This window comes from Astyanax mexicanus, chromosome 21 (genome assembly GCF_023375975.1).
Source record: "Astyanax mexicanus isolate ESR-SI-001 chromosome 21, AstMex3_surface, whole genome shotgun sequence".
In the NCBI taxonomy this organism is placed as follows: Eukaryota; Metazoa; Chordata; class Actinopteri; order Characiformes; family Acestrorhamphidae; genus Astyanax; species Astyanax mexicanus.
The window spans coordinates 33,448,453-33,461,463 of NC_064428.1; the positions used below are offsets into that span (position 1 = coordinate 33,448,453).

The 13,011-nt window shown below is 38.1% G+C and overlaps 1 protein-coding gene across 1 annotated transcript in view; it reads left to right on the forward strand.

Moving 5' to 3' along the window:
• The first annotated feature begins 391 nt into the window (after positions 1–391).
• Positions 392–13,011, forward strand: part of capn9 (calpain 9) — a 29,043-nt gene continuing 16,423 nt past the window's right edge. Inside the window, exons 1-4 of the mRNA XM_022674562.2 lie at positions 392–749; positions 7,529–7,598; positions 8,783–8,901; positions 12,037–12,170. Coding sequence (XP_022530283.2) covers positions 543–749; positions 7,529–7,598; positions 8,783–8,901; positions 12,037–12,170 — 530 coding nt within the window. The 5' untranslated portion in view covers positions 392–542. The remainder of the gene's footprint in view (positions 750–7,528; positions 7,599–8,782; positions 8,902–12,036; positions 12,171–13,011) is intronic.

Genomic DNA, 13,011 nt, shown 5'->3' on the forward strand with positions numbered 1-13,011 from the left:
GTGTAGATAATATAGGATGGTTTGGGACAAGGTGGGGATGGGATGGGATGGACCGGGCAAAAGTCCAGAAAGCAGGCTGTATAAAGTGTATTATAGTCACCGCAGACACAATCCTACCTGCGAGACTATCTTCAGGCCTCTTTTATTGGATGGTTTTTTTTTATTTGTGGTAATGCAATGCTAGGAATGAGTTGGTAGCCTCGTTCTCTTGGGCGTTTCTGCAGATTTGCCAAGATTTTGACATTGCTGACTTGTTAAGAGCAGCGTAAAGTTCCGAATAGAATTCCTCTTCAGAAGCTTCTACAGGTGGGAGGGTACGACTGGGCCTTGAGGTTTCAGGCGTGGTGACTTTCGCTCAGGAGGTCAAACCAGTTTCTTCTGACAGAGTTTGCTCAACCTGACAAGCCTGTCCCCATAGTCATACACACACACACACACACAAACACACAGCGGGCGAGACTGATTAGGTTTGAATGAGTGAAGATCCCACACTCAGACTCAGGCTCCAGTCAGTCGAGTGAAGCTCCATCCAGTGTGTAAAGATGCCCTCCAGTTCCACGCTGTCCGGTGGTCCTGCCGCTAAGGTGTCGGCGGAGAGCATCCAGGCGGATGGGAGGACGTACGAGGAGCTGAGGCAGGAGTGCCTGAAGAAGAATAAACTGTTTGAGGACCCTGATTTCCCTGCCTGCGACTCCTCGCTCTTCTTCAGCCAGGCCGTGCCCGTCAACTTCGAGTGGAAGAGACCTGGGGTGAGTTCTGAACTGCCTGGCCTGGACCAGAGTCTCATTTTAATAGGGTTCTTGTCTAAAATGTCTGTAGAAATAACTTCTAAATAGTTTATAGCTTATTTGAAATCACTGAGGAACCTTTACACAAGGTTAATTTTATGTTTCAATTAGTTGTAGCATCAAAAATGGTTATTTTATACGCAGTTATGCTCCAAACTTTGCTCATAAGTCTGGATAAGTCTCATAAGTCTTTGCTCTGCCAGCCTGGACCATTTATATAGGATACCTGTCTGAACTGTCACTAGAAATCCTGGGCTGGTCCAGAGTCTAATTTTAGTGGTATATGTCAGTGGCATACTAATTGTCTGTAGAAATTAGAGTCTAAATTGGTTAGAAGAGCTGATTTGAGAACTGTTTGTAGCAATCGCTTCTAGGTAAGCATTTCCTTCCTTGAAACATTTCTTAAGGAACCTTTACTTCAGATTCTAATTGGGCTTTATTTCCTTAGAGCAGGGGTGTCTAAACTTTTTTTGTTGGGGGCCAGAAGGAGAAATATATTTCACTCTGTAAATAATGAAATATACCACTTTAAATAATACTTTTTTTTCCTGATTACTTCATTTACACACTGTTTTACTTGACTTACTATCTTTATCTTAGACAGTGCTGTAAACTAAGATTTTTCAAATTGATGTTTAATTTCATGATGTCTCTTAATATTAAATTCCTTAATTACGGCAACTTTTAGACTCTTTGACCCGTTTTTCTGCACTAGAAATGCGCACCCTCTCCGCTTTTAGACTCTTTGGCCCGTTTTTCTGTGCTAGAAATGCGCACTCTCTCCGCTTTTAGACTCTTTGGCCCGTTTCTGACACCTAGCGTTCAAACTTTAAATCTCACATTATAAAAACCTGCTTAACAGCGGGCCAACTTTCATTCTATTTCTAAAATACCTCACGGGCCGCTCCAAAAAAGGAAACAGGCCGCAAATGGCCCGCGGGCCGTAGTTTGGACACCCTTGCCTTAGAGTATCAAAAGTGGTTCTTCTTCGGCAGTGTTTTTTTTAACCTACTCTACAAATGCATCTCCAAAAAAAAAAAAAAAAAAAAAAAAAAAATATATATATATATATATATATATATATATATATATATATATATAATATCATTGAAACGTAACTTTAGTACAGTACTTCAGTTGAAAATGTGAAACTGATATATTATATAGATGTATTACACTTAGCCAGTGAAAACCCATAAATCAGTGTCTCAGAAAACTAAAATATGGTACTTTTGGCAATGTGGGCAGTGTGCCAAATCCTGCTGGAAAATGAAATTAGCCGCTCAAGGGTTAAGCAAAGAGAAAACACTGATTTTTGGGTTTTCATCAAGTAAACGCTTAAGAGCGAGTTTCACATTTTCAACTGAATTACTGAAATAAAGTAACTTTTCAATGATATTCTATTTTTTTATATAGATGCGCTAGTATGTCAGGAAGTACCCCCTGCCCAACACACTATGCTGAGGGTTCTGCCGTTAGTACCAATAGTAGCCCTCCTTTTGGGGCTTTACAGAACCATCTATAGAAGGTCTTCTGCCAATGCTGAAGGGTGTTTTTATAGCATAGATTCCCCAAATCTGCTACTGGGCTTCCCCTGGCCTATATTGTCCTGACCATTGTATACATAAACATGCAGAAACCAAGGATGGGAACCATTGTTCTGTGGCATTACTCTCCATCTTTATGTTTTAGAGTGTAAAAACCTCAACATTTGCAAAGTTTTGCTCAGTTCTGCTGTTAAATGTACTAATGTTCACTCCCTGCTAGCTTCCATTCATTGTCAGCCATCCCTTTAATAAGGCAGGTTCGTTCTTGAAGATGCAGCCTGACCAAGTCTTACAACTACAGGTGCATCTCTACAATTTACAGTAGAAAATCACCAAAAATAGTTACTTTATTTCAGTAATTCAGTTGAAAATGCGAAACTTTGTTAGTTATTATATAGATATATTAGACACAGAGTGATCTATTGTAAGCATTTGTTTCATTTATTGTTGATGATTATGGCTTACAGCCAATGAAAACCCCCAAAAAGTGTCTCAGAAAATTAGAATATTATATAAGACCAATTGGTACTTTTGGCAGTGAGGGCAGTGTGCCAAGTCCTGCTGGAAAATGAAATCCGCATCTCCATAAAAAAGCTCTTAAAATTTTGCATTTCATTTGGAAATCAAGGGACCACAGTCTTTCATTAAGGAACTGAGCATCTAACAGTGCATCTAAGCGGTTCTTGAAAACAATCAGAGACACGCCTTATTTAGGTATTTAAAGTTATATTTCTTGCCCTCTGGTACTTTGGTAACCTTTCTAGCTATCTCTAAATCACTTTCTATAAAAAACAAGACTTAGAAGAGAGAGAGAAAGCTTGTAGTTAGATCCAGTCATGGCTAAATTTTAGGGACCAAATCAGACAAACTAAACAACAGTTTATATTAACTTTTAATAAAATAAAATTTTTGGGCTTAATAAAGCCTGTAAATCTCATATTACGGGGCGCAAAGCGGTCCAGCAGGCAAAGTGCTGCCACTATGATCGGAAGATCGCTGGTTTGAATCCCGGTTATGCAGCTTGCCATCAGCTGCCGGAGCCCTGAGAGAGCATGATTAGTCTTTCTCTCTCGGGATGGGTACAGCAGAAGGCGCTCTTTCCCCTCATCACTCCTAGGGTGATGTTGATTAGCACAAGGCTGCGTCTGTGAGCTGATGTATCGGAATCGGTCCAGTTTCCGATGTCTGTTTTTGGGCTAAATCAGGTCAGTCCTCCACAGCCTTTATTTAGCCCAAAAGCAGACAATTGGTGTACAGTTTTGGTGTCTGATTTAGTACAAATTTAGCCAAAACACAGCGTCTATATGATGTCTGGTGTTTGGTAGGTTGGAGTTAAAAACCAAATCTCAGCTGCTAAATGCTATATATATGTTATTTGCATGACTACAGCCACCCCTCTCTAGTTCAGCTGTTTGACTAAGTAAATGAATAATAATAAAATGACACAAAGTCAGTATTTACTTTAGCATTAGCATTTCTGAACTGATTCATGTTCATCAGCCCAGGAAATCCAGCTGTATGTTTGATTACTTGTTAGCCTGTAGGCCCTGAAAGCCTATCTGCACTTAAACTAGACTACTAAAGCCATAAAGAACGTATTATCCAGTAGTTTATAATAACATGCATCCTTTTTTACTTCTACACAACTGAATTAATGCTTAATTAAGGTATAGGTTTCCTGAGGCTTACAGAGTCATGAGGGTTTAGCTCTGAGCTGCAGTGCAATAATGCACACTATGTGTGGAATGTTCTCCTGTTTATTTAATGAACAATACTCTGAAAATGTGGCCAATAAAGTAAAAACTAAATGAAAGTCAGTGGTAAACCCTAATAGTTGCCATAATCTGGTGTATAGGATGTTATAACTGTATTTATCATTATTTAGAATAGCTAGGTTAGTGAGCTAGTCTGAATTATTCCCAAATCAGTAACAGATAATTAAAGCGAAATATTTATACAACCCAGCTGGAAAGGAAACATCCTGTTCAGCTCAAGCTGGTCAAACTGGTTGACCAGTTCTTCTTTACTGTCAGAAAAGCTTTATACTTTATATTGGATTTGATTGCATTTAGAGCAGGAGTGATTTTTTTTAATCTGATAACAATATCAGGTAATATTTATTGTTTACTGTGAATCTTTAGGGTTAAACTTGCATAATTGTTTATATATTAGCAGTATATATGCATGCACTAAATATTCTTTACTTTATGTATTTTTGAGGATTTTTGTTTTGCTAAGTTCATTTTTTAGTATTTAGTTTTGTTAAAGTCTTAACCTTAGTAAGTTTTTGTTTCTTTTAAATGAATATTCCACTAAACTGTATAATTTTACTATTGTTTTTATTATTTTGTTGCAGTAATACATTCCTGACATTAATACAGTGTTTTTCAGTGTTTTTAATATCCGAAAGAGTAGCATTATCCCCGAAAACTGTGATATCGACATCACAAAATGTGAAACTCTTATATTATATAGATGTATTATATGCGGAGTATCTAACTTAAGCGTTTACAGCCAATGAAACCCCAAAAGTCAGTGTTTTAGGAAATTCAAATATTATATGGGAACAATTGGTACTTTTGGCATTGTGGGTAATGTGTGAAGTCAGTATCAAGTCCAGTAAAATCAGTGCAGTGTTTATCTGGAAAATCTTTCACTATGATGACAACTTTTATGAGGATGTGGATTTCATTTTCCAGCAGGACTTGGCACACTGCCCACACTGCCAAAAGTACCAATTGATTTTATATAATATTCTATTTTTTTTTCTGAGACACTGATTTTTGGGTTTTCATTGGTTTTAAGCCATAATCATCAACAATAAAAGAAATAAACACTTAAAATAGATTTAATACATATATATAATATATGAGTTTCACATTTTGAACTGAATTACTGAAATAAAGTAACTTTTCAATGATATTTAAATTTTTTGAGATGCACCTGTATACCCCTCTAGAGTAGGTTTATGTATATATTAAATATATATTTTTGGATGTATTTATTATTATTTAGAAATATATATATGTGGACATACAGTATAGTATAGTGTGATTATTTACTACTCTCAGTGTAAGGTTAGTGTGAATTTAGCAGTGATTATCTAGAAGAAGATCTAAGACAAGATCTTTTTTTTTGTTTCAGATAGTTGGATTTGTGCCACACCCACCACAACATACACACACACACACACACACACACACACACACACAGACACACACAGACACACACGCACCTCTGGCTTGTGATCAGACTGCTTTAAATGCTGATGATTGTTGGACCGCATTTCTCATCTGGGTGTAGCCCTGTGTGAATTGGCGTGTGTGAGTGTGAGTGTGTGTGTCACTCAGGCATTAATGTTTTCTCAGTGGGTCAAGGTTTTAATGTGACCACACCTTAGAGAAGCAGCACAGGTGTCCTTCCTTATAATCAAACACTCTGTGGACTGTACAGTAAAACAGAAACAAATTTAAGAAATCCCTATAAAATATTAAAGCAATATTACACTCAAGGTGCGTGTTATAACATGTAATATTGGCACTGCTGTGTTGTGGTCATAGATCACCACAGCAGTGGTATTATTACACGTTGCAGCACGAACCTCGAGTTTATTATTGTGATTATACCTAAGTTTCATTGTCGTTTATTGAAAGATTTTGAGTTAAAGAGAAGGAGAAAATAGGATCTGTTTGGTTATAAAACTCCGCCAGTTAAAATAGTTTCATTGCTGCTCTGTTTGTTTGTAGCTGTGCTCTTTGGCTTGTAAGTGCTGCATTGTTGCTAGGTTACCTGTATGTGGTGGAGTAATTCTGTACATGGAGAGCTTCGGTTACAGTGCATTACCAGCTGATAACGGCACTCAAAGAACGCCTCTCAGCCAGTCACATTGTAGGGTTGGAACTAAAGATGGTATAATTAAATGTAAACCAAATTTTAAAATTCTTTTATCCAGTTAAAATTGTGTTCTTTGTGCTACTGGCTGCGGCACAAACCCAAAGCCATCCACCCACCCCCATGTTTAACAGTTTGAGAGGAGTACTTTTTCATTAACATACCATTCCTCACTGCAGCTAAAAGATTTATTCCAGTCGCAAACCGAAAGGGTTCGATTGTTCAGTACAATTTTTGATATGTTGGTTGGGAGAATTTTTGGGTGCTAATATTCTCAATGAACTTAATAACGCAAGCTACCTATGCTGTGCTGGCACTGTGCTGAAGACTCCCAGATGCTTTATCTCTCTCTCTCTCACACACACACACAAACACACACACACACACACACAGCTGATGGCACGTTTCCAGGTAGTTAGCATTTCTTTCCTCTATTCTTTCTTCTATTAAAACTCTCAGTTAAACCCTTCTAATTTAAAAATTCTAATTAAAATATTCTAATCAAAATCTAATGCTTCTGTTTCTGACTTTACTGTATCTACAAGGTTCAGCTGTAAGTATTAAAGTGTTTAAAAACTCCAGCAGCACTGCTGTATCTGATCCACTTACTGTACCAGAACAACAGAAACTCTGCTTATGGTGGAAGTAATATTCTGACAATCTCTCTCTCTCTCTCTCTCTCACTGTCTCTCTCGCTGTCTCTCTCTCTCTCGCTCTCTCTCTCTCTCACTCTCTCACTGTCTCTCTCTCTCTCTCTCACTGTCTCTCTCGCTGTCTCTCTCTCTCTCACTGTCTCTCTCTCTCTTTCTCTCTCTCTCTCACTGTCTCTCTCTCTCTCACTCTCTCACTGTCTCTCTCTCTCTTTCTCTCTCAATTCAATTCAATTCAATTCAAATTGGCTTTATTAGCATGACTGTTTTAAAAAAAAACAATGTTGCCAAAGCACACAAATATCACAACCGAACCTATAGTGAAACAACGATGAAACATAAACATCAATTAATTAAAGAAAGAATAATAATAATAATAATAATAATAAAAATAATAATAAAAAAATCACAATAATAATAATAACAACAATGATGATAATAGTAAAAACAACAATAATAATAACAATAGTAATAATAAAAAAATTATAGTGATTATAATGATCAAGTATAATAATATTAACAGTTGTTTATTAGGGGAGTTACTCACTGTCCTTCAGGCGGTGACAAGTTGCCACATCTCTCTCTCTCTCTCTCTCTCTCTCTCTCTCTCTCTCTCCCTCTCTCTCTCTCTCTCTCTCTCTCTCTAATACAGGAAATCTGCAAAGACCCCAAGTACATCCTGGGAGGAGCTGACAGAACAGACATCTGTCAAGGACAACTGGGTAAAAACACTCATAAAGAACATACTGTTCACCACAGTTTAACAGTATTGTACAGTGACATAAGCCATGGGACAGCAGTATTTAAATTGACCATTATTCAAAGCCTAGAGTTTAGATTCTCTGACTGAGCCCAAGCCATCGTTTGTAGATATACAATTTTTAAAGCTATTTTTTATTTTATATAAAGCTGTGGTGTGTTAATTAAATCACAATATAGCAAAGTAATAAGCTGCTCTACTCACATTACCATAAAGTCTCTAAACCATAAACCATAGTTTTTCCATTAATAGCTAAAATGTGCTCCTCTGTAGTAATGAAATGGTCCTGCTTAAAATTTTAATAAATCTTTCCTAATCTTTAAAAAAAAAATGCTTTTATTGTGGTCATTTCTGCCTCTGCAGTGCTCTTACAGGTTCAACTGTGCTATACAGTAGGTGGGGAAGATGATTGACACATCACAATATGCAAATCAGTCAATCAATAATATCACCCTCCCGGGTTGGCGTCCAACCATCTGCGTCTCGCTGCTATCAGAGGCACACTGCTCAGCCCAATCTGCTCTCCCTTCTGCCCCGCCCCTAAACCCATACATCACCCAGTGCCTCGTCCAAACTGCCCCTCACAATGGAGTTTTTTTTTCATTAACATCATTCAAAATATAGTTGCGCTTATTCAAACAGCTTTGAAGAACTGTAGTTAAAAAGCTCAGATAACACTTCATGATCTATGAAATTTACTGTACATACTGCTGTCCCATGACTTTTGGCATGTTACATTGTAGAACGTTATTGGCCGTTTTCTTTGGGAGATTTTTTGCACCTTTTTGTTTCCTCTGTCAGAGTTGAGGTGGGCGGAACAGTGCTGTTATGATGTGAACAGCATTTTAACCTTTTAATTCTTTAAATCTCTTGACATTTCTGCTGTTAATCCTAAATGAAGTTGGACTAGTTGGATTAGCAGTTTTGTTCTTTGCTCTGAAAAGCCTTGTGGTCTTAAGCACCACACTAAACTGTCTTCATTCTTTATTCAGTAGAATAGGTGTGATCCCTGTCTGAGAGCATCTTCCCAATTCCCGATTACATTTAAAATAAAAAGCTTGTGCAGTAAACTGTGTTTTAATCTGTGTTCAGATTCAGCCCGTAATCCCACTGTTCTCTCTGTGCTGTGTTGTTTGTGTAAAACAGGAGACTGCTGGCTGCTGGCGGCGATCGCCTCTCTGACGCTACATAAAGAAACGCTGGCCCGAGTCATACAACCCGACCAGAGCTTCGATCGGGAATATGCTGGCATCTTCCGCTTCCAGGTAACTTCTGACATCATGTAGTTCTATTAATTAGTAAGTATCTTAATGATTTGTGCAGTACCGTATTTTTCGGACTATAAGGCGCACTTAAAAACTTTTAATTTTCACAAAAATTGACAGTGCGTCTTATAATACGGTGCGCCTTTTGTATGGATTTTACTCGTCAGGTTGTAAGGAGCAGTAAACACACACTCCGTGCAGCGTTATAGAGAGTTTCAGTGCTATACAGAGTCCAGAGCCGTGCAGCTCCGAGGCTGAGCAGCAATAGCATTAGCTAGATGCTAACCGCTAAGCTAGCTAGCTTATTCACTGAGATCAGTATTATCTAAATTTTACTCGTCAGGTTGTAAGGAGCAGTAAACACACACTCCGTGCAGCGTTATACAGAGTTTCAGTGCTATACAGAGTCCAGAGCCGTGCAGCTCCGAGGCTGGAGCAGCAAATAGCATTAGCTAGCTTATTCACTGTTCAGAGATCAGTATTATCTAAATTTTACCCGTCAGGTGTAAGGAGCAGTAAACACACACTCCGTGCAGAGCCGTGCCGCTCCGAGGCTGGAGCAGCAATAGCATTAGCTAGATGCTAACCGCTTAGCTAGCTAGCTTTTTCACTGTTCAGAGATCAGTATTTTCTAAATTTAGCACTTTTAATACTGCTGGAGCAGTATTATTAGAGTTAGATGCTAATCGCTAAGCGTTCACCGTTCAGAGGTGAGTTATCGGCCTGTAAGTCTGTGCTGCTTTGCCTGGCTAGCATTAGCTAGATGCTAAGCGCTAACTCTCTCAGAGGTGAGTTTTATCAGCCTGTAATCTGCTTGTTTACCGTGTTAAAACAAGCTACGGGGGACGAATCGCTAGCTAATATCTCACTGTCTTACCAGAACACGCAGGATTACTCAGTGTAACGCTGTCGTTTAAGTTTGGGTTAACTTTACTAGTTTAGGTGACTAGCTAGCGTGCTAGCGGATAGCTATGCTAACGCTGGTGCAGCAAGCCTTAGTGGACATCTGGAAATCTAAGCTTACTGTAAATAAACTGAATCACGTTACTCACCCAAATAAACAGTTTTCAGGAGAGGAATCTGTGTAGATTAATATCCAGCACTCGTTTGACTTTGAAATAGCTAGATTTGTATAGTGAGACGCTCCACCGGCAAGCGACCACCCCCGGTGGGGGAAGGGAAACATGGCGCCACCCCTGTTCACTTTGATATAGGCACCCTTTCTAGTGTCACTTAACGCGCCTTATAATGCGATGCGCCCTATGTATGGAAAAATAGCAGAAAATAGGCGTTCTTTGATAGTGCGTCTTATAATACGGTGCGCCTTATAGTCCGAAAAATACGGTAATTGTTTAATAAATTGAATAATTTATGCTTAGGTTGGGTTAACAGTGATTAGCTATCAACTACTGTATTTTTAACTATAAATATATCTATAAAAGTATCTATTATACATTGTTCTAAAATGAATTTGGACTTCATATAATACAGTGCACCAACATGATCAGTGATGGTTTGGAGAGACATGTCATCTGCTGGTGTTGATCCACTGTGTTTTATTATCAAGTCTAAAGTCAGTGCAGTTTTGTTTTCCCACAAGTTTTACAGCACTTCATGCTTCCCTCTGCTACTCACAACTTTTATAAAGATGTGCATTTCATTTTCCAGCAGGACTTGGCACACTGCCCACACTGCTAAAAATTCCTATTGTTTTGGGTTTTTATTGGCTGTAAGCCATAATCATCAACAATAAATAAATAAACGCTTAAAATAGATCACTCTGTGTTTAATACATCTATATAATATATGAGTTTTACATTGTCAACTAAATTACTGAAATAAAGTAACTTTTCAATTATATTCAATTTTTTTGAGATGCACTAGTATTTTTAGTTTGGTGCAAAAAAGTTGGCTTCTTGACCTGCTGTTATTAGTACTGAAAATAATAAACACAACATGTCTGCAGCTGGAAGTGCGCCTGTACTTGAGTCTGTGTTTATAGATAACAGTGTCATATGGTGTCGTAAACCACATGTTAGTAATCATTGTAGATTAGGGTGATGTTTTAGACACACAGCTTTTAAAAAAATGAAGAGAGCACTTCAGTTTCTGAATCAGTTTCTCTGATTTTGCTATTTATAGGTTTATGTTTGAGTAAAATGAACATTGTTGTTTTATTCTATAAACTACAGACAATATTTCTCCCAAATTCCAAATATAAATATTATAATTTAGAGCATTTATTTACAGAAAATTAGAATGCAAAAAAGATGCAGAGCTTTCAGACCTCAAATAATGCAAAGAAAACAAGTTCATATTCATAAAGTTTTAAGAGTTCAGAAATCAATATTTGGTGAAATAACCCTGGTTTTTAATCACAGTTTTCATGCATCTTGGCATCATGTTCTCCTCCACCAGTCTTACACACTGCTTTTGGATAAGTTTATGCTGCTCACTCCTGGCGTAATTCAATTCAAGTAGTTCAGTTGGTTTGATGGCTTGTGATCATCCATCTTCCTTTTGATTATATTCCAGAGGTTTTCAATTTGGTAAAATCAAAGAAACTCATCATTTTTAAATGCTGTATATGTTAACATTATTAACATAATTTATGAAATCAGTCCAAAAAAAATGAATGTTATAAAGAGAGATTTGGTTCAAACCATCTTGGCTGCTGTTGTACACTCAGCATTAAATTAGAATCATCAAGTAACAAAAGCAAAGCTGCGCACAGAGAACATTAACACATAGATAACCAGATAAAATTTGCACGTCTCATTGGAAAATTTCAACAGTAAGTCTCGACAAGGGGTAATGTGAACCCGGTGAGGTAGTTTAAAGTAAATGAATTGATGAGACAGATTCTTTGATGATGTGAAGATAATTATTGTGGTACTGGTCGAGCATGTGAGCATCTGTGGGGCATCCTCAAAAAGAAGGTCGGAAGGTGGAGGAGCTCAGGGTCTCTATCATCATCCTCCAGCTCTGTGACTCTCTCAGATGCCAAACGAAACTGATGTCTCATCCCAGCATACATACTTACTTACTTACTTACTCTGTGTGTGTTTGTGTGTGTGTGTGTGTGTGTGTGTGTGTGTGTGTGTGTGTGTGTGTGTGTGTGTGTGTTTATGGCAGTTCTGGCAGCACAATAAGTGGCTGGAAGTGGTGGTGGACGACCGGTTGCCCTGTGTGAGGAATCAGCTGGTGTTCCTGCACTCTGCGGACAACAACGAGTTCTGGAGCGCTCTGCTGGAGAAGGCCTACGCAAAGTACATCTACACACACACACACACACACACACACATACATATAGTGTAGATATAAAACAAAGTAATAGATCTCCTATCTATCTTTTATTCATCAACCACAGTTAAAGAGCCACTAACGTCTAAACTATATTTTTTTATTAATAGGTGAAACGTGTTCTTTTAAATAATAAAACATACCAGTCCTGCTTTAATTTTTTTATAAACCTTTAATTACCTTTATATAAAAAAAAAAAATATATATATATATATATATATATATATATATATATATATATATATATATATATATTATTGTGGTATTTTTTGCCTCTGCAGAGCCCTCTCAGGTTCAACTGTGCTATAGGTGAGTCAATCAGTAATAACCCCCTCCCCCTGCTTACGTCCACCCGTCTGCATCTCACCGATATCAGAGACACACTACTGCTGCTGTTGCAGCTAAGCCAATCAGCTCTCCCTCCTGCCCTGCCTCTAAACCCATACATCACCCAGTGCCCAATCCAAACTTTTCCTTTAAAGGAGCACTAAACCCCATCTGACTGATTTTAGCTGACTCCTCTCTCAGCTCAAATTTGAAAAGGCTAAAAACAGGCAGGTGGGGTTGTTTGGGAGGTGCACTGGGTGATGTATGGGTTTAGAGGAGGGGCAGGAGGGAGAGTTGTTGGACTGAGCTGCAGTGGTGAGACCCAGATGGTTGGACATCAGCAGGAAGGGGGGGGGGGGGGGGGGGTATTATTGACTGACTGGCGTAAATGACCACAATAAAAGCGTTTTTTTCGAAGGTTAGGAAATATTTATAAAAATTTAAAGCAGGACTGGTGTGTTTCATTACTTCAAAGAAACA